The 20,557-nt window shown below is 36.7% G+C and overlaps 1 protein-coding gene across 1 annotated transcript in view; it reads left to right on the forward strand.

Annotated features, from left to right (window-relative positions):
- Window positions 1–4,360: 4,360 nt before the first annotated feature.
- Window positions 4,361–20,557, forward strand: part of ppp2r5d (protein phosphatase 2, regulatory subunit B', delta) — a 49,265-nt gene continuing 33,068 nt past the window's right edge. Inside the window, exons 1-3 of the mRNA XM_065251315.2 lie at window positions 4,361–4,572; window positions 5,327–5,410; window positions 13,876–14,047. Coding sequence (XP_065107387.1) covers window positions 4,546–4,572; window positions 5,327–5,410; window positions 13,876–14,047 — 283 coding nt within the window. The 5' untranslated portion in view covers window positions 4,361–4,545. The remainder of the gene's footprint in view (window positions 4,573–5,326; window positions 5,411–13,875; window positions 14,048–20,557) is intronic.

Genomic DNA, 20,557 nt, shown 5'->3' on the forward strand with positions numbered 1-20,557 from the left:
TAGATGCTGGAATGGCGTAAAGAAATAAAGGATGAAGAAGAAAATATTTTGGGGACAGCTCAGTGTACAACTTTTCCTTCCAATTATTCTTAGAAATACCCTAGCTGACACAAGTGATTTAATAACTTGATGACAGTTAATATTTGAAAGCTGATTAAATGATAAACAACAAAATATAAGACATTCATGTCTGCAATCAAACTGAATGAATTTTTTTTGTTTTAAATAAAAGCTTGTAAAGGAAATACTGTGTCTGATTTGTGTTGTTTGGCTAAAGCCGCACAGCACTACTTGCATGGTCTTTTACAATTGTTGCTTCTACGATTTAATTCCAATGAGTTCTTGAGAAGCCATGGCATAAGACCTGTTTACACCAAGGACTTATTAAAAACATATATACAGTCTTGTTCAAAATAATAGCAGTACAATGTGACTAACCAGAATAATCAAGGTTTTTAGTATATTTTTTATTGCTACGTGGCAAACAAGTTACCAGTAGGTTCAGTAGATTCTCAGAAAACAAATGAGACCCAGCATTCATGATATGCACACTCTTAAGGCTGTGCAATTGGGCAATTAATTGAAAGGGGTGTGTTAAAAAAAATAGCAGTGTGGCATTCAATCACTGAGGTCATCAATTTTGTGAAGAAACAGGTGTGAATCAGGTGGCCCCTATTTAAGGATGAAGCCAACACTTGTTGAACATGCATTTGAAAGCTGAGGAAAATGGGTCATTCAAGACATTGTTCAGAAGAACAGCGTACTTTGTTAAAAAGTTGATTGGAGAGGGGAAAACCTATAAAGAGGTGCAAAAAATGATAGGCTGTTCAGCTAAAATGATCTCCAATGCCTTAAAATGGAGAGCAAAACCAGAGAGACGTGGAAGAAAACGGAAGACAACCATCAAAATGGATAGAAGAATAACCAGAATGGCAAAGGCTCAGCCAATGATCACCTCCAGGATGATCAAAGACAGTCTGGAGTTACCTGTAAGTACTGTGACAGTTAGAAGACGTCTGTGTGAAGCTAATCTATTTTCAAAAATCCCCCGCAAAGTCCCTCTGTTAAAAAAAAGGCATGTGCAGAAGAGGTTACAATTTGCCAAAGAACACATCAACTGGCCTAAAGAGAAATGGAGGAACATTTTGTGGACTGATGAGAGTAAAATTGTTCTTTTTGGGTCCAAGGGCCACAGGCAGTTTGTGAGACGACCCCCAAACTCTGAATTCAAGCCACAGTACACAGTGAAGCATGGAGGTGCAAGCATCATGATATGGGCATGTTTCTCCTACTATGGTGTTGGGCCTATTTATCGCATACCAGGGATCATGGATCAGTTTGCATATGATAAAATACTTGAAGAGGTCATGTTGCCCTATGAGGACATGCCCTTGAAATGGTTGTTTCAACAAGACAATGACCCAAAACACACTAGTAAACGGGCAAAGTCTTGGTTCCAAACCAACAAAATTAATGTTATGGAGTGGCCAGCCCAATCTCCAGACCTTAATCCAATTGAGAACTTGTGGGGTGATATCAAAAATGCTGTTTCTGAAGCAAAACCAAGAAATGTGAATGAATTGTGGAATGTTGTTAAAGAATCATGGAGTGGAATAACAGCTGAGAGGTGCCACAAGTAGGTTGACTCCATGCCACACAGATGTCAAGCAGTTTTAAAAAACTGTGGTCATACAACTAAATATTAGTTTAGTGATTCACAGGATTGCTAAATCCCAGAAAAAAAAATTGTTTGTACAAATTAGTTTTGAGTTTGTACAGTCAAAGGTAGACACTGCTATTTTTTTGAACACACCCCTTTCAACTAATTGCCCAATTGCAAAGCCTTAAGAGCGTGCATATCATGAATGCTGGGTCTTGTTTGTTTTCTGAGAATCTACTGAACCTACTGTTAACTTGTTTGCCACGTAGCAATAAAAAATATACTAAAAACCTTGATTATTCTGGTTAGTCACATTGTACTGCTATTATTTTGAACAAGACTGTATATATATTTATTCACACCTCAATGTTAACGGTATCTGGATACATAGTTACAACAATGCTGGGAAACTTAAAGGAAAACACAGCTGTTTTTCAATATTTTACTATGTTCTTACCTCAACTTAGACAAATTAATACATACCTATCTTTATTCAATGTATGCACTTAATCTTTGTACAGCGTGTTGTGAATGTGTTAGCCCCATTCGTTTCTTAGGATCCAAACTGGGATGAATTTAGAAGCCACCAAACACTTCCATGTTTTCCCTATTTAAAGACTGTTACACGAGTAGTTACACAAGTAAGTATGATGGCACTAAAAAAACATAATTTTTTTAGCGGATAAAAATGAGAACTATATTGTACGGTGGAAAAGCACCTAGTTTGCAGCACTTCGACCTCGGGCGCAGTAATAAGCTTTAAAAAAGGCACATTTTATTTTGTGTCACCATGCTTAGTTGAGGTAAGAACATAGTAAAATATTGAAATGGGGCGGCCAAGGCTACTTTAGGGGGAACATAGTCCACAAAAGAAAAGATGTGTATCCCTTTACTAAAAACATAAATTAATCTCATGATTTCTGATTACTTCACAGTACCCCTCATTAGATAAGTATTCATATACTGAACTTCATGCATTACTGTTTTAACTGCACTTGCATAAAATTTGTTTAGGAAATCTAAAATCCATGATAAACCTTAAACACAATTCAAATAGTAGAGCTCAAAATAAGGAAAGAAATCAGGAGCAGTGCCTGATTTCTTCTTTTGTTATTTAATCAACTTCAGTGACGGAGATAAATTCTGTTTATTAGGCTTATAAGACTGAATGCAATTATATTTTTTTGGTTAGGACATAACCAAATGTTTACTATGATACTAAGATGATTCTATTTTGACAAATGTGTATGTGTATTTATCAGTCATAAGCCATAAAGACGCGAACATGAACTTATTTAAAGGGGACATACAATGAAAATCAGACTCTTTCTATGTTTAAGTGCTATAATTGGGTCCCCAGTGCTTCTATCAACCTAGAAAATGTGAAAAAGATCAACCCAGTAACTTAGTTTTGTAAACCATGTTCTGCAAGAATGTGAAAAATAGGTCATTGATTTTTGGCTCCCCTTGTGATGTCAGAAGGGGATAATACCGCCCCTTAATCTGCACAATTCAACCATGGCATGCAAATGGCAGCAAATCAGCTAATTAGCATTTTTAAAGGACACACCAAAAAACGGCACATTTTTGCTCACACCTACAAAGTGGCAATTATACAAATTTTTTGTAAATAATCTATGTTATTTTGAGCTAATACTCTGGGGACCAAAGATTTATTTGACATCTTAAAACATTCTTGTGAAAATTCCCCTTTTCAGTTTGATGTCAGTCCAGTCCAACCACAGTTAATCAAATCATCATACAGTAAAAATATCACTTCAAGAAAAAAAACACAGTGTTAAGTTTTGTTGTAAAAACAGTGCAAACAGAAAAATAAAGGCCAATCTATATACATATACAGCATATAAGCACATACTTTACAGTATACAGTCCTATGGTGAATTATTTATGTAGTGTTTTTAACGTATGTTAATAATCTCCTAATATTTGTTTTTAATAATGTGCTGCACTGCATCATGCTGAAATAAACATGTCGGGAAAAACGAGTTTTTGGATGGAGTGAAACTAGCGCATTTATTTTGGGGTAGCCAGTCAGATGCCAGGGGAGGCCAGTGCCACCCCACACACCCCTCTGGCTCCCCCACTGAACGCACATTAAATAAAATGCCCCACACCCGAAATCACAATAGTAACCAATAGATGGCGGTAGATGCTACGCCAACAGATACAAATGTACTGCACTTAAATGTAATAACACGTCCTATCCAAATCCATAGCCATCGTATAAAATGAAACAACAAACACTGGAATTCAGCATAAAATAGAATTTTTAAAACTTTGCAATGTTATGAGTATTATATAATGTAGTGTTTAACACTAAATCTGCTTAAAAACAGTACGTTTTCTGCTCTTTAAAAGCATTGAACAGTTTGCTATAAAAAATCATATCATGCATTAAAGAAGGAATTGTTAATAGTGCAAATGAATCTAATACAGTCCTATGACATTCCCCTGCAGCTGCTCCCACATAAGCTGTATAAAACAAAAGACAGGGGTGTAGGGTGAACCTGTTAGTTCAGACATACAGACATGTTGACGGTCAATGTCACCAGCACACGCATCACTCCCACAATCAATTCTAATGTCAGCACACGCTTGATAAGAGTCGTCAAGAGCAGCTGCTGTAGTCCCTTTCCTCGTCGCAGCCAGGACCCAGTCCAGAAAGCTCAAGACTGTCTGCTGCGCGGAGTGTCCAATAGGAAAATTCCGCTGCGCTGTTACTAGGTGGTTTGGGACTTTCTGAACCAATCAGATTATTGCTGGTGACGGGAGGGCGCGGGGAGCTGGAGGTAACAGAGTGCGCGAGAGTCCGAGTGCAAGGGAAGCCTTATCACGGAGGCACGGCTAAAGACAACATTTGCAAAATGCCGAATAAAACAAAAAAGGAGAAGGTAAAGTACACATTACATTGACAACTCCGCAACGCCTCGTTTCTGTGTAATGAACGCGCATGAGATATTAGTTTATGAATGAGTTGTTGTGCTGGTCTTCATTTTGTTAGCGAAGGCCGCGCTAGCCCGCTAAGGGCGCATTTGTGTCTGTGTCTTCAGTCAAAAACTGACAGTTACGTGTTCATTCACATTTAAATTAAGGCAAAGCGATTTCTTGAGCGAAACATGGCTTGTTGTTTTAAAAAAAAAAAACACTCAAGTGTGTGGAGAAACGTTGTTAGATACATTACCCGATATTTGCTTTACAAATCAGTTCTTGATTAAGATTATGAATGGGCGTTAATATGTGAATTAAAAGGCGTAACGTTATTAGTTGTCAGACTGCAGTATAAGCGCTATAGTCAAAGGTGTCTCCTGTCCCTGCATGAGTCAGTGTTTTAGTGGACACAAGTAGTGGATGAACTGTGGGCTTCGTTATATAAACGCTCGATACCGAAATGTACAAGTTGTGTATGTAATGATGTGAATTGAAATCGTTTGTCATTCCCAGAACTACTCAGTTGCATGTCAATCAGATAGTAGTTGCTATGTGCCAACACCTGTCATAGCAGCCGTGTCCAATGAAAGCAGCATGAATTGGCCTATGTGCAGACCATTCCATAAGGCCCCATTTTGATATGTTGAAATGTGATTTTAAAAGTGATGGAAATGTCCTGGAGGTGTGTTAATTTGTTCTGTTTGTGATAATTTGCAGGAACCCTCCAAATCTGCAAAAAGCAGCACAAAAAACAATAATTCTGGAAGCGGAAAGGATGCTGGAACTGAGAATTCGGACGAGGTAAAAATGAACGTATTTAAAAACATTGTGTATAAAACTACTTAAGTAGTGTTTCAACGTGAGGTTGATTATTGGAATTAATAGTTGCTGTCTTAGGCTTAGTTCACACTGCAGGTCTTAATGCTCAGTTCAGATTTTTGCAGAAATCAGATTTTTTTGTGCTGTTGTTCACATTATCGTTTAAATGCGACTTCCATCAGTCTCATGTGTGAACCATATATGGCCCTAAAGTGACCCACATGCGCATAAGACGACGTGACATTAGACGCAAAGCACTGTGTTTGCAGAAATAAACATGGATGCTGCTCGTAAAAGTTGGATGAAATGGCCGTTGCAATACATCAGATATGTATCTGAATTTGGACCACATATGAACGTGGCCTGGGTCTGATTTGAAAAAATCTGATTTGTGCTTTTCAGATTGTCATAAGAAATAAGATTAGGCTCACATATGGGCAAAAAAGTGGGATTTCGGCCACTTTCGCCTGCTGTGTGAACATAGCCTAAGTGTTGCAGCTGTGTTTTTTTGTTCTTTGTGATACAAAAAGCCTAAAAATTCAATGTCTGTACCTTCTGCAAGACCGCATTAATTATGCATAGTAATATGTGAAGTAATCGCTTCAATCCTTATTGGCAGCTTTTGCCTTTGTTCTTGCTGATCTGTGTTGTATCTCTTTCATCTCAAGTAGAGCTCCAACAAGAATCGATAAAATAGATAATAATCGATTATGATTTTTTTTTTGCCAACCGCTGTCTAAGCAGTGCGCTTAGAATTAAAGTCAGGTTTTTATTTCACACAGCAACAGCTGCGCTTATAGTCAGGCACTTTCTCTTCATACAACGCAAGCTGCATGTTTGTCTGGCGCTTCTTCTTTCCACCGAGCGACCAGCTTGGTTAAGGCAGCGTTGCTTGTTCCTCAGCCTTTCAATGTAGTTCTGAATTGGGGTACTTTTAAACGGTTTAGGGATGAGATGGAAGGATTTGGTTTATTAGTTGTTTGTATTTGGACTGTGAAATGTCATTGGGATGCTTTTGGGCTCATTTTGAATGACCATTGGACTGGTTTTATTAAGCAGATCTGGCAACCTGACTTGACAATGATGGAAGCAAAAGTGCAAAAGAGTGCTGGTTAAAAAAGGTTTCCTTTCATCCTTTAATATTAGTGAGTTTGTATTTGTTAAATTGTTGTTGGGTTTTCATAAAAATAGTAATGAATCACAAACTAATCATCTGGTTTAAAGTAAGAGGGAAATTCAAGTTTTTATTACTGTAACAATGCGTGTACCATATTTTCTGGAATATAAGTCGCTTCGGAGTATAAGTCGCATCAGTGAAAAATGGGTTTTGAAGAGGAAAAACATATATTAGTCGCACTGGACTATACATTGCATTTATTTAGAGAATGATTTCACAAAATTCAAGCTCAAGAACAGACATTTAATCAGGAAAGGCAAGTTATTCAACTAAACAATAGCACACAGAACAGCAGGCTGAATAGATTTTCGTACGTTAACATAATACAAACAGTTATTTATATGATACACAATAGCATACTGAACATCCCTGGAAGGCTAATTTTGCTAAATGAACAGAACAAGCCAACGCGCATCAAGTTCGCAGACTCGTCAATTCACATCACTGAATCCATTGAATTACATTAATATAGGAGGCGCACATAGCGGACTTTCGTGGCTGTAGATGGTAATGTTGTCTCTCTAATTAAAATTTATTTAATACTGCACCTGACTATAAGTCGCAGCAGGCCCAGCCAAACTATAAAATAAAGTGTGACTTCTAGTCCAGAAAATACAGTGTTCCTTTCTTATCATGGCTTATTTATTTTGTTTATAACAAATTATATTAATTCTAATCAAGGTCTAAAGTTGAAGATTAAAATAAGTTTATTTATCAGTGCCAAATTCAAATTCACCAACACATCCCTTAAGAACTGATACCCTATGTAAATTTATATTTTGACATTTAAAGATGTTTTACTATTTAAAATCTGCACAAAGTTTTTTATTTAAGGCTTAAAATGTCAAAAAGAATATATTAGTAAAACTCTGTAGTAGTGTGTGGCTTTTGCACCGTTAAAAGTACACTTCTACACGTGAAAATACCATAATTTTGTTCCTTATTTCGCAATAATAAGAAAAAAATATAATTGAGTATATATTTAGGATTTTATCTGATTAATCGAAAATAAATAAATAATAATAATCGCTTGATTATGAAAATAATTGTTAGTTGCTATCCTAATCTCAAGTTGTATTCTATGTTAAGTATGTTACATGTGTGTATATATATAAGAAGCTCAAATGCAAAAGTGCATCTAAGACCAGGATCATATTTTCTGTTTAACTTTGCATATATGGAAAATGATGAGATCCAGACTACTGAGTTTTATAAGAAATGCAACTCTGGCTGTGCGAGCATAGCATTCATTGTACACCCAAGCTGTTATTGCTGAGGATGGTAAATCCAGTGATATCTTACTGCAAATGCAATAACTCTCTCATTATGTACGTGCTGTGTATTTCTGGTTCTTGTTTTAATTTCTCTTTTGCATTTTTATTGTTTCAAAGGGTCTTACTGCTACCGGTAGTTGTGAACATCCAGTCTTAAAATGTGTTTAGACAGCTTGTGTTTGATTTAATAGCAGTAGCTTATGAAATTTGCCAATAATTACCAGTTTTGATTTTCTGTTCTTGCTTTTCTGTGTCCAAGTTCTTTATTTTTTTATTGCTCAGGTATAAATGCCTTGTTGCTTCCCCATTTGAGTTAAAATGAGAGCGAGAGAAAGATTTGCACAGTAAAGCAAAATTGCTCCAAGTTCAATAATCTTTCATTACAATGTAATTTTGATGAGAAATTGCAGTGTATGCACAGAAAATAGATCATAGTAAAGTTGTCTAAGGCAGTGGTTCCCAAACTTTTTCAGCGTGCGGCCCCCCTTGTGTACAGTGCATTTTTTCGCGGCCCCCCGAAAGAAAATGTATGACAAAAACAGTTTTCAAATGTAATATTTTAATTAAACAAAACATATAAAATTGTACCTAGTAGTGCTGTTGGTTAGTTGGCTTATTATTTTTTAGGTTTAATTACACAGAATTCATGATAAATTAATGTATTTTATAAAATGTCATAAAACTGGGGCCCCCCTGGCACCATCTCGCGGCCCCCCTTGGGGCCCCGGCCCCCAGTTTGAAAACCACTGGTCTAAGGTACTAGTAGGACTGTGCAATTAATCATTTTCAATTTTTATTTTTGATTCAAACAATGACAAAAACAAGATAATCAAGGTAAAACCATTATTGTGCTATTAAAATTTAAATTGCATGCCGCTGGACCGATGTGTTTGTAAACCCTTCTAAAGGCAGCACTGCTTTGACGTGTAGCCTATTGCAACACTTAACTTAATAATAAGGTTCAATAAATGCATGTTTTCAAAGTCACTGTGTAGTCGTGTTCTTGTATATTCGTAATTATTATGTTTACCAAAATAACCGTGATTATGATTTCAAGCAGCCTTAGGTACTATGCCATAATATCATAAATCATGTTAACAGGACTCAATATACAGTACACTATTGTATTGGACTGCACTTCATTTATTTCTATTTATTTATGTATTTTTAATATTCATAATCATTTATATTACCAAACTGTGGGTCTTAAATTATATTTCTACATAATGTGCCTGCATGTTATAAAAAATAAGTCAATAACACTGTGTCCCAGACAGTACTTTTTCAATAACAAGTATTTTGTCTGTATACTAGGAATGTGCATGCTTGTCATTTTTTAAAATATCGATTAATCCATAGGTCTCAAAAATGAGTACTTGATTAATTGGGGGCGGTGCAATCAAAGGGGTGCGTCATGACGGAGATGAAAATATTTTTATTAAAAACACTTAATAAATCACTTAATAAGTCCTAATTTTGAAGAAACTATGATGGAAAAATGAACATATACTATATTATTAATAAATTAAATGTTTTTTTTACAGAAACCTCTAATAGGAATAGCTGCGTGATGAAGTGAAACTAAAGAGTTAATAAACACAAACGGAAGCGCTTTCTATATAATGCACCCCACATAATATGACGCCTTAATGCAACATAAATGTATTATACAACGTGCATCTATCGGCACAAAATGCAAGACTTTTAACTAAGTTATGTACTGGAAAGAAACTTTAACTACCGTTGTGGATGTGCACCATAACAGCGCGCTTTAAAACGCGTCTAGTTAAAGCTGCTTAATGTTTTAAAGCTTATGCTTTAAAAGTCTTTTGCTATCATTATGATTAGCTGTGTTGTGTCGCACCCAGTCTTTACTACCACAGGCACTTGTAACACTAACCAGACCTCCAAATGTACCATAATCACAAAATAAATAAATAAACCCACACTATCATTGTTTTTTTTTGTGTGATCGATCATCGATGCCACGTTCGAGTATTTGAGCACTCGACTGGTCCCCATCCCTAACGTATACAAAAGCATTCAGAAAATATTTGAAAAGGAAACAAAAAAATATTAGGACAGAAACCCAAGGATCACACGAAAGTGCTTTTAATAACTTGCTTTATTGTTAAGGTGCAATTTTTATATGTAGATTGGCTCCGATTTGTCCTACGGGGTTCATTTGTATATTGGGTAATTACATGGGGAACAAAAAATATTCTCACTTTTTTCAACAGGTATGGTTTCAAGCAGTTGTTGAAACTTAGTTAGACCTGCATGTTCAGTTCAATGGACACTTTTGTTACTCTGTTCCTTATTATTGTTGCTGTGGTATCAACATCCAGTCTAACTTGTTTTTTAGACCCTTGCAAAGAAACATGTGACGTGTTGAAGAAAAAGCAGCCAGTTTTTACTTTCTTTTTTTGCTTGATGCTGCCTTTATATGGCTTAACACAGCAGTAATGCGCTAGATAATTTAATATTTTTGCAAGTATTTAGTTGTACCCATCCAGTTGTATGGTGGTACTGTGATGTAATAGCATGTAGTCCCAGTAGTCCTGTCAGGAGTTCAGATATCAGTGTTCCTCAGCGGGAGTGTTACTGATGGATCAAATCAGTGGGCAGCAGGTCTGACGCAACACACTGTGAGGTTTATTGATTTGGTCTATTTTAAGTCAGGCTCAGTCATGCAACCCCTGTAACTGAGGCCAGCGCTGCAATGCCATGGGCAGGCTTCAACATGTCCCACAGACAGAGGAAGGCTAATTACACACCCTTGTTTTGTTTGCTTGGACAGTGCCTGCTTTTACGAGCCTTTTTATTTTTGAACTTCAAAAAAATATTATGAGCCAGTTACATAAGCTTTTATCTGTGGGGGAACTTGAAATTTTGGAAAGCTCACATGCTAACATGTTGCTTTTATAACATTTTTGGGTATAGTTTTACATGAACATGTAAAAATTTGGTGTTTGGGAAAAGGTAATTGGGATAGATTTGATTTATGCAAATCTGGCAACCCTGCCAAGCCCGAGAACAAGCATGCTGAGTGTGCGCCAACAACCGTACTACTGTATATTTATCAAATGTTACGTGCTGCTGGGTAGACCCAAACATTTTAACTGCTTGCACAATACACCAAGACAAAAGCCATTCCAAACACTGCATTAAAAAGTTACTGTATTTAAAAAATTTGTTGTACTGAGTTAGTACAAGATTCACAACCAAACTACTAAAGTGAGTGACATATGCATCAGGAACGTTTTAAAATAGTGGATGCGTCTACATATATGGGGCGCTCGAATGTCGTGTCTAGTTATACATATCTATGTAGTTAATTTAGTTATGCATCCTGATGTCTAAATAAGTTCAGTTTTTAAAGTAAGTTGCACTATGCTGTTTTGTTTGGGAAGGCTTTATAGTAATGCTGTACTTTTCATCTATGGTTAAAATAGTGTCACTCATCTTGCATGGAAGACACACATTTATTTGATAGTGGGGCTCAGGCTAGTAGAATGTTTAATGTGGATTGATAATCTAGATATGGTAATAAGGAGATATGTAGGTTAGGCTGGTTGTAAACGTCAACCCCCAGGACTATCATGATGACAATGATGGTTATGCACAAACCTGCTACTTATGTTACATCAAACATTCTCATACTCACATTCGCACTCTTTTTCCTCTTTGTTTAATATAAGGAACTACTGTAATAACTAAACACTTACTGTAGGCCTGTTTTCACAGACAAGGCTTAGCTAAAGCCAGGACTAGGCCTTGGTTAAATTAAGATGTTTAAACATATTTTATAAACATGCTTTAGGAAAAGATGTTAATTGTGTGTGTCTTGAGACCAAAAAATGTCATTGGCATATTTTAATATCTGTACGTGCAAGTTATTTTCAGTTGAGACAGCTCGATCATGTGCTTTAATCTGTGAAACGGATTGTATATTTTTTTTAACAATGTGTCTAATATGAGAAGAAATGCCAAAAAATAATGATTAATTATCCTTTTTTTTCTTTGATGAAACTATTATGGCATTAATGTTTATTGTGAGACATGTCTCTAATTATATACTAGAGTGTATACTGTTTTGCAAATGTGACCCTGTATCACAAAACCAGTCATGAGTTGCACGGGTATATTTGCAGCAATAGCCAACAATACATTGTCAAAATTTTTTTAATGCCAAAACAGATTAGGATATTAAATGAAAATCATGTTCCATGAAGATATTTTGTACATTTCCTACTATAAATATATCAAAAATGAATTTATCATTAGTAATATGTGTTGCTAAGGACTTCATTAGGAAAACATTATGGGGCGGTTTCCCAGACAGGGATTAGACTAGTCCAAGACTAAAAAGAATATAAGAGCTGCCCAAACTGAAAACAACTTGCACTGACATGTCTTAAAATACATCACTGGCCATTGTTTTGCCTCAAATTGTACACAAGTAATGTTTGTAATAAGGCATGTTTGATTAAACTAGTTGTATTTTCTAATTAAACTAAGCCCTAGTCCTGGCTTAAACTTATCCCTTCCTTAAATGTGATTTTCTCCATTTTTATTTTGTTGCACCCTCAGGTTCCAGATTTTCAAAGTGTTGCACTGTAAAAGATAAAAAGTTGACTTAACTTAAATTTTAAGGCAACTTGCTGCAGAGCTTTTTTGAGTTTACTCAACTCTTGGATGATGTAGTTCACCTTAACTCAATTGACTGAGCAATGTCAACTTAAACCAAAAAGTTGAACCAACTTAAACTGATTAGGCAATAAGCTAATTTATGTGTTTACTCAACTAGTGACTAAGTTAGGTAAAGAGTAATTAAGTATATCCAAATTCAGCTAACCTGCATGTTTTTAACTGTGGGAGTTTACACAGACAGGTCTCCTAAACAAAGTCTAAAATTGACTTAGCTCTTGCTTGAACACACAGTTCTTAATCATGGTAACAATGAAAAAACATAATTCTTTCAAAATAACTCTAAATACAACATAAAACCAACATTAACAACATTAATAAATCCAGTCATCTTTTTTAGTAAAAATTAACCAAAGAAGTTAACATTTCGCAATGCATGCTGGGAACCACTCAGCCCATTGGATTTTTTTAATTGCTTGTTCAGATTACTCAGTTTGGCAAGTTGGGTGAACAAATTGGAAAACAACTTATATATCTAAGTCCAGTCAACGAAATAATATTTGTTAGCTGAATGATTATGCTTTTTTCATTCAGTGAACACAAAATAATGAATTGACGCTCTTAAAAAAAAAATCTTTGTTCAAGTTACTTAATTATCTTTGTTAAAAGAACATTTTAAAGTTGGATTTTTTAAAGTGTGTATCTCAGTCAATTATTGCCCTATCTTAACAAACCGCCCATCAATGGAAAGCTTAGTTTGTTTCAGCTTGATGATTTATATCATTGACTTTTATGACTGGTTTTGTTGTCTAGGGTCACAAATGACCTGTCATGCTCTTAGCACTATCACAGAGGATATTTTTTTTATTTTTATAAGAATGAGATTATATACTGTTATATTTAAGGCTTATAAATCTGGAGCTTGTTACCACACGTTTTGCATAGTCCAAGATTTCCAGTAAGCCCAACAGCCCGTTTACCTGACTCACCACTAAGATATTTTAATTGGTCCCAGTCCTGTTTGCCAGTACAGCTAATGATGAGATTAGGAGCATCAAAGCATTGATTTCAATAATTGTTTTCACATCGACCATGACCATGGTCAATGTTAAAGAAATCAAGGTTATATTTACATTTATGTAGGATTATTTTGAGTTATGTAAAAAAACTGTAAATCACAAAATATGACTTAAGCCTGGTTTTCACAGGCAGGGTCACTTTTTGTTTCTTCTGTGTATATTATTCATCAACACAAGAGTTGACCACCTGTGAACAAAAGTGGTATAATATAGTATATAGAATTGTTAAATATGACCATTTTCAATTTAAACATTGTGTTTTTTCAGGCCCAGCAGACAGCCAGCAAGCGTCCGAGCAACAGCACTCCACCTCCTACTCAGCTTAACAAAATCAAGTACTCAGGTGGGCCACAGATTGTAAAGAAGGAACGTAGACAAAGCTCATCACGATTCAACCTCAGCAAGAACCGAGAGCTGCAGAAACTCCCCTCACTCAAAGGTAAAAACTACTACAAACTAAGCTTTCGTTTTCTTAAAACTTGCCTTTTTTCTAATTCTTTCTTGGGACTCATAAATGATATGCTGTTGTGTGCATGGGACATCTCACAATGAATGGTGCTAATTGTGACAGAGCTGTGTGTAATGTTTCTTAATTCTTAGTACGATATCTTGATTGTCAGTTTCCGTACTTTATGGTAAAAGAGAAGCAAAATTCAGGTACAATTAGTAACCTACAGTGCAGACATAGTATAAACGTATACAAGCACTACAGTAATACACACAAAATATGGTAATGGATGCTACAGAGTTAGATAAGAGGATATTTATACACGAGGGATAAGGCAATGGGATGTAAATACAAAATTTAACTGCAGCGTAGAGAGATGGATATATATCCACTCCTGAGCCAGCACATTATCACCACTCACAGGAAAAGCGAATATCGTTTATCATCATCTAACAAGGCCACATATTAAAGTCAGTGTATGGTAAGCAAACAATAATTCTCATAACCAAAGTCTTGAATGCAGGAGTGATGGGCATGAATAAAGATCTAAGGGGCTTTGACAAGGGCCATTTCTTATTGCAAAGTGACTGGGTTAGAGTATCTCTGAAATGACAAGACTTGTATGTCATAACTTGGGAGAATAGTTGGTTGCCAATTAAGTAAAGATACAAATATTGGAAAGAGCGAGAAAACGCCTACTTTTTTGCATTAAATTGATGCAGAAATGTGTTTTAAGAGTTATTGTTTCATGGGATGTTGTCAGCAGATGTGTTCTGTGTATCTGGAATGCATTTATTGAAAGCTTACCCAACCCACTGAGGATTTGAGGAAAAAAATAATTTTTCACAATTTTCTGAATAAAAATATAAAGGGTGCATACACTAAAATGGCCACATTTTTTTGCAATGTTCCGGCAGAGCAGACCCTCCAATTATTGGTTCTTGGGGTCAAAGTTAACAGAAAATAACCCAAATAAAAAGTTACGTATGGCAGACCATGTCAGGTTCAACCCATTTTTGAGACTTTGGCTCCCCGACTATTGTGGGTTGCTCCTGATCAGCAGTGGTGAGTCTTTACTACCAATAGTAGTCAAAGAAGGGTGTTGGGTCTTCGAGGCTCAGTGATGTACGAGGGCAACAAAGGCTATTTCGTCTTGCCCGAGCAAACAGAAAGTAACACAAATGCATTCTGCTTTGTATGAAACTGCATAACTGTACAGAAGTCAGAATGCCCTTTGATGAGGCACCTTCAATTGACAAGCCAGTGTTTTATTGTGAGTCCTGTTTTAACATCACAGGAATGGCCATGTACGTGCGTGCTTTACCTTGGGGAAGTGATGCACTGTGTGACAATGACAAGCTGGTGTAGGGAGTGGGATGCTCCGGGCAATGTTCTGCTGGGAAACCCTGGGTTTGGCCTTTCATGTGGATGTAAATTTATTTTGTGCCACTTACCTTAATAACGGTTTGGTTTAGGTCAGGTCGGGTCAGCTCACCTCACTTTGGCTTGGTTAGCTTTTCCATCAAGTTTAGTATCACTTCGCAGTGGGAGGGATTATAGGCGTGTCGTTATATTTGCGCTGCCTACTGCTGTGACATCATACACGTGAGAGCGTCATTGTACATTCCCATACATTTATTTATTTCTCAGTCTGCCACAAAATTAAAATTGGCCACCACAAAATTAGATTCGAATGTGCGGCCACAAACTGAAAGTCTGGAAAAATTTTGGTTTTTGATTCTCAACCTGTGGATGTTTTTCATCGCTAAAAGGGAGTTTGGGAACTTATAACAGAGCACAGATGACAACATGTTTGCTCGAGACAGCGCAAGCTAGCACTAAGATAAAGTGATCAGTGATCTTATGTGTTTTTGCATCACGTTTCGGTATCAGCTCGGGTCACTTGGAACCCGACCCAGGTGGTACTAAAAAAAGTATCGGGTACTTCGTACTGCACCCAGTGGAAAAGCCCACAAAAGTAAGCTGACCCGACACAAACCAAACCGTGGGGTACTATGCAATGGAAAAGCGCCGTTTGTGACCGTGATGTTTCCTGATATAAATGGCTTCTTCCAGCAGGATAAGGCACACTGCACATGTTGTTCAGAAATGGTTCAAGGGTTCAGGGTGTTGCTCTGGCTCCCAAATTCCCCAGTCCAGTAAAACATCTGTGAGATGTGCTTAATCAGCACTATCAATCCACTTTGGCTCTACCTCTACCACAGGACACCTATTAAGTGTCTTGTAGAGTCCATGCCTCAGTGGGTTGGGGCTTTTTGGGAGCATATCAGGCAGTTTGTCAAAGTGTTTTGGCTCATCAGTGTGTGTATAATTTATACAGTATACACACAACTAGTTATGCATTCGCTGTGATTTATTTTGTTTGTTGTGTCTGTATTCCAAAAGGTCTATTTGCAAGTAGTTAAAGGTACCCTTCCTCTGGCGTTTTTATTGTTTTAGACTGTTGTCTGAGGTCTACTCATGACGTTTGCATGGTTTTTACATCCAAAAACATCAAAAGCAATAAGTAATAAGCTATTTTGTACCCTGATTTTGAGGCTGGTTAGAGAAATGATCCGTTTTAATGGGCGGGCTGCATTGACGACTTGGAAGTAAACGCCCACTGCTATGATTGGATAACAGTTTTTCGTTCAAACTAACTTTCATTTTAATCTCGTGTAATCAGTTTAATGTTAAGTTAGTGTCTTAAGACACAGTGTCTTTCTTACACACGCATATTTTATCATAAACCCTTTTGACACACACTAGGGCTGTGCAAAAAAATCGACTGCGATTATCATGCGCGTGTCATCAGTAAAGCCGGTTCGGTGATTAGTATTAAATCGCCATCAGCTGTTTTCAGATGGAGCGGCATTTATTAAACAGACCCGTAGTTCACCGAGAAGCTAGGCAAAATCGGGTTCATAATCGAGGAAAATTGATTCCGATTTTCTATGCGTTTTTGCCTAGCTTCTCGGTGAACTACGGGTCTGTGTAATAAATGCTGCTCCATCTGAAAGCAGCTGATGGCGATTTACTTCTAATCACGGAACTGGCTTTACTGATGACACGCGCATGATAATCGCAGTCGATTTTTTGCACAGCCCTAACACACACACACGCCTGTCTTTTATCGTAAACCCACGTACAAAAACACACACACAAACGTACACGTGTCTTTTATCGTAAACCCTTTCGATGTGCATGTAGCAGCACACACACACACACACACACACACACACACACACGTCTTTTACATAAACTCTTCGACGCGTGTGTAACGAATGCACAAAAACACACACGTGTTTTTTATCACATTCAATGGCCGCAACTGATAGTAACACATAGTACTAAAGTGTTTTACTCACCAAGGTTCCCGCGGGGTCTTAAAAAGTCTTAAAAAGTCTAAAATTCAGAATGTTAAATTTAAGGCCTTAAAAAGTCTTAAAAACACCCAGATTTTTATCCCAGGTCTTACATTTAATTTACCCAAGTCTTAAATTTCTTACCTCTTTTCATTCCCAAAAAGCGTTGTCCGCAGAAAATAAAATGGTAATTTAAAACGCTGAAGAACTAACTTAATCAGTGGCGGAGGCAGAAAGTGTATGATGGTGGGTCTCTAAAAAGAAACGTTCCGCACTTTGTCATAATCCACGCAAATCGTGCCATAAGCTATATTTCAGGTGTTGTGATCTGACTGTATACTGTGGGTTTGGCGAGAAACAATCCTTAAACTTAGTTTTGTATAAGCAAAAATCTTTTTTGGGGTAATTTATAAGCCCGTGGCTTACCTGAGCATTTGCCAGGTTCTGAAACATAGAGGACACAGAAGCGAACAAAAATCAATGCTGCTTTATTGAAAATCAACTTAAACAGTCGGGCCGTCGAGTCACGAGCCACCAACAGCGTGTCAACTTTAGTGTTACACAGTTTTATATTTTAGACTTTAATATTGCTCTTTGCTGCGATGCACTTGAACCTAACGCGCTTTCCCTTCAGCTCTCCACAAACAGCATCGATTGGCAGACGTAAAGCAAGAAAGTACCGTAATAAACCATATATTTCAAAAAAGTGCAATTGTCTTCTTTTAGAAACAATTCAAACTTTTTGATTGCGCAAATGCTTCAGGAGTTAAGGTTAAATGAACAGCGGTAGATCAGAGCCCTTTCGCATAGGCAGGCTGCTGCATTCACCATCGCCTGGTTTATTTGAGTTAACTGAGCATTACATTCGCAAGTCATAAGCATATTACAACAATTAACGATTAACTAAGAATAATAATCAATATTTTAAAGTTAATTTCAAAGTTAATATTCTGAAATAAGACCATTTCTGAAATAAGAAATGCGACCCTTCGGAGGCTACAGCCTTCGGATTGAGAAACGGTCTTAGTGGATAACGTTAGCAACACATATCAAACAGCCTTTTAATGGTAAATTTCATTTTCTTAATGCAGATTAATCCGTTATTGTTTAATAAGAGAGGCTATTAAACCTGATGGTGGTATAAAGTGCATATTTATGCATAAAACGTATGGGTGGAGTGTTTTTTTGGCTCTGTGATTCTGTATTCAATTAAATGCAATACATTAATTTATTAATAACTTGTATTAATAAAATGCATATATTAATGCTTTTAGGGATTAATAATAATTGAAAGTGATCTTTTGTTCTTTGTATATTTATAAACAGGCACAAGATATATACACATCACACAGTCAGTTGTACATTAAACATTATGGTGTGGTTTCCCGGGCAGGGATTAGCTTAAACCAGGACTAGGTCTTAGTTTAAATATGACATAACGAGTTTTAATAAACATGCCTTACTAAAACCATTACTTGTGTGGATTTTGATGTATTTTAAGATATGTCAGTGCAAATTGTTTTCAAGTTTGGAAAGCTCTTATCCCTGTCTGGGAAACCTCCCCTATAAGCTTACGTACTACAGAGTGTGATGCATTTTAAAGCTTTAAAGTTGTATGAGGCAGTGTAAAACTAGGCACAAACCAGCAGCTGACCATACTAACTGATCTAATATTAGTGGATTTTAATTGTCAAAAAACATTGTTGATAGAATTGTATAAAAATACTACTTACACATATTAGTGTGATGTATAAATATTGTAAATCAATGCATTTCTTGACTATTAATTAAGAAAAATCACAGCTCTTTGCCTCTAACTCAATGTATTTCAATGGCTCACTATGAGCCATTTTTGGGCTTCCATTGTCAGAAGTCTCTTTCTAAAGGGCTATGGGTAAAATTTGTCGGCGCCAACACTCGCGGTCTAATAGAGTTAAGCATAATGTATTTCCATGTATTTTGATTATCTGTTTTAAAACTGCGTTCATTTGATATTTTTCTCTAACTGAATCAATAAAAATAGAACATTTTAAGAATTTCTGAGATCATTTGAATGCTTCTAGTAATGTGTCGTGTTGGTCTTAAATTTTACTCATAATGGTCTTAAAAGGTCTTAAAAAGGTCTTAAATTTAACTTGCTGAAACCTGCAAGAACCCTGCTCACACAAACACGCGTGTCTTTTATCATAAACCCTTTCAAAGAGTGTGCAGCATGAATTCGCGCCCCTCGGAAGAGAACACACTGGCCACCACAGTGACACATAGTACTAAAGTGTTTTACTCACACAAACACGCGTGTCTTTTATATCATAAACCCTTTCAAAGCATGTGCAGCATGAATTCGCGTCCCTCGGAAGAGAAAACACCGGCCGCCACAGTGACACATAACGTTAATACTAAAGTGTTTTACTCCCACAAACACGCGTGTCTTTTATCATAAACCCTTTCAAAGAGTGTGCAGCATGAATTCGCGTCCCTCGGAAGAGAAAACACTGGCCACCACAGTAACACATAGTACTAAAGTGTTTTACTCACACAAACACGAGTGTCTTTTATCATAAACCCTTTCAAAGAGTGTGCAGCATGAATTCGCGTCCCTCGGAAGAGAAAACACCGGCCGCCACAGTGACACACAGTACTAAAGTGTTTTACTCACACAAGCTGCGCCACCATTACGTCCGGATTAGGGATGGGCATAATTAATCGACGATCGATGATTGATTGTTAAGAATTTCGTCGATCACGTTAATTTGTTATCAATTAATTGAATGCATTTTTTTTATCTAACTCCTGTTTCACAAATACTCCTTATGCAGTGCGTTTGCGTATGTGTGCGGCAAATCCGTCAAGCACCCGTTGCAGTGCGCTGCTGACCGCTTATTCTGCATATAAAACGTTCATGTGATTGACACTTTCTGTGAACCCTTTTCCGCATAAACAATAGAACAAAGCATCATTTTTTTTCCACAAAACAATATATTTTAGATATTATTTGACAGACTAGTAAATGTGGATTAAGGATGTTTAAAATCTCTATCCTGGTGGTCAGGATCTGAATGGATCAAATCAGCAGTTTTGCAATGCTTTATTTATCTCCACATATATCATAAATAAAAATAAGCAGAGTAACTTTGCA

The sequence above is a fragment of the Paramisgurnus dabryanus genome, chromosome 20 (assembly GCF_030506205.2).
Source record: "Paramisgurnus dabryanus chromosome 20, PD_genome_1.1, whole genome shotgun sequence".
Taxonomy (NCBI): Eukaryota; Metazoa; Chordata; class Actinopteri; order Cypriniformes; family Cobitidae; genus Paramisgurnus; species Paramisgurnus dabryanus.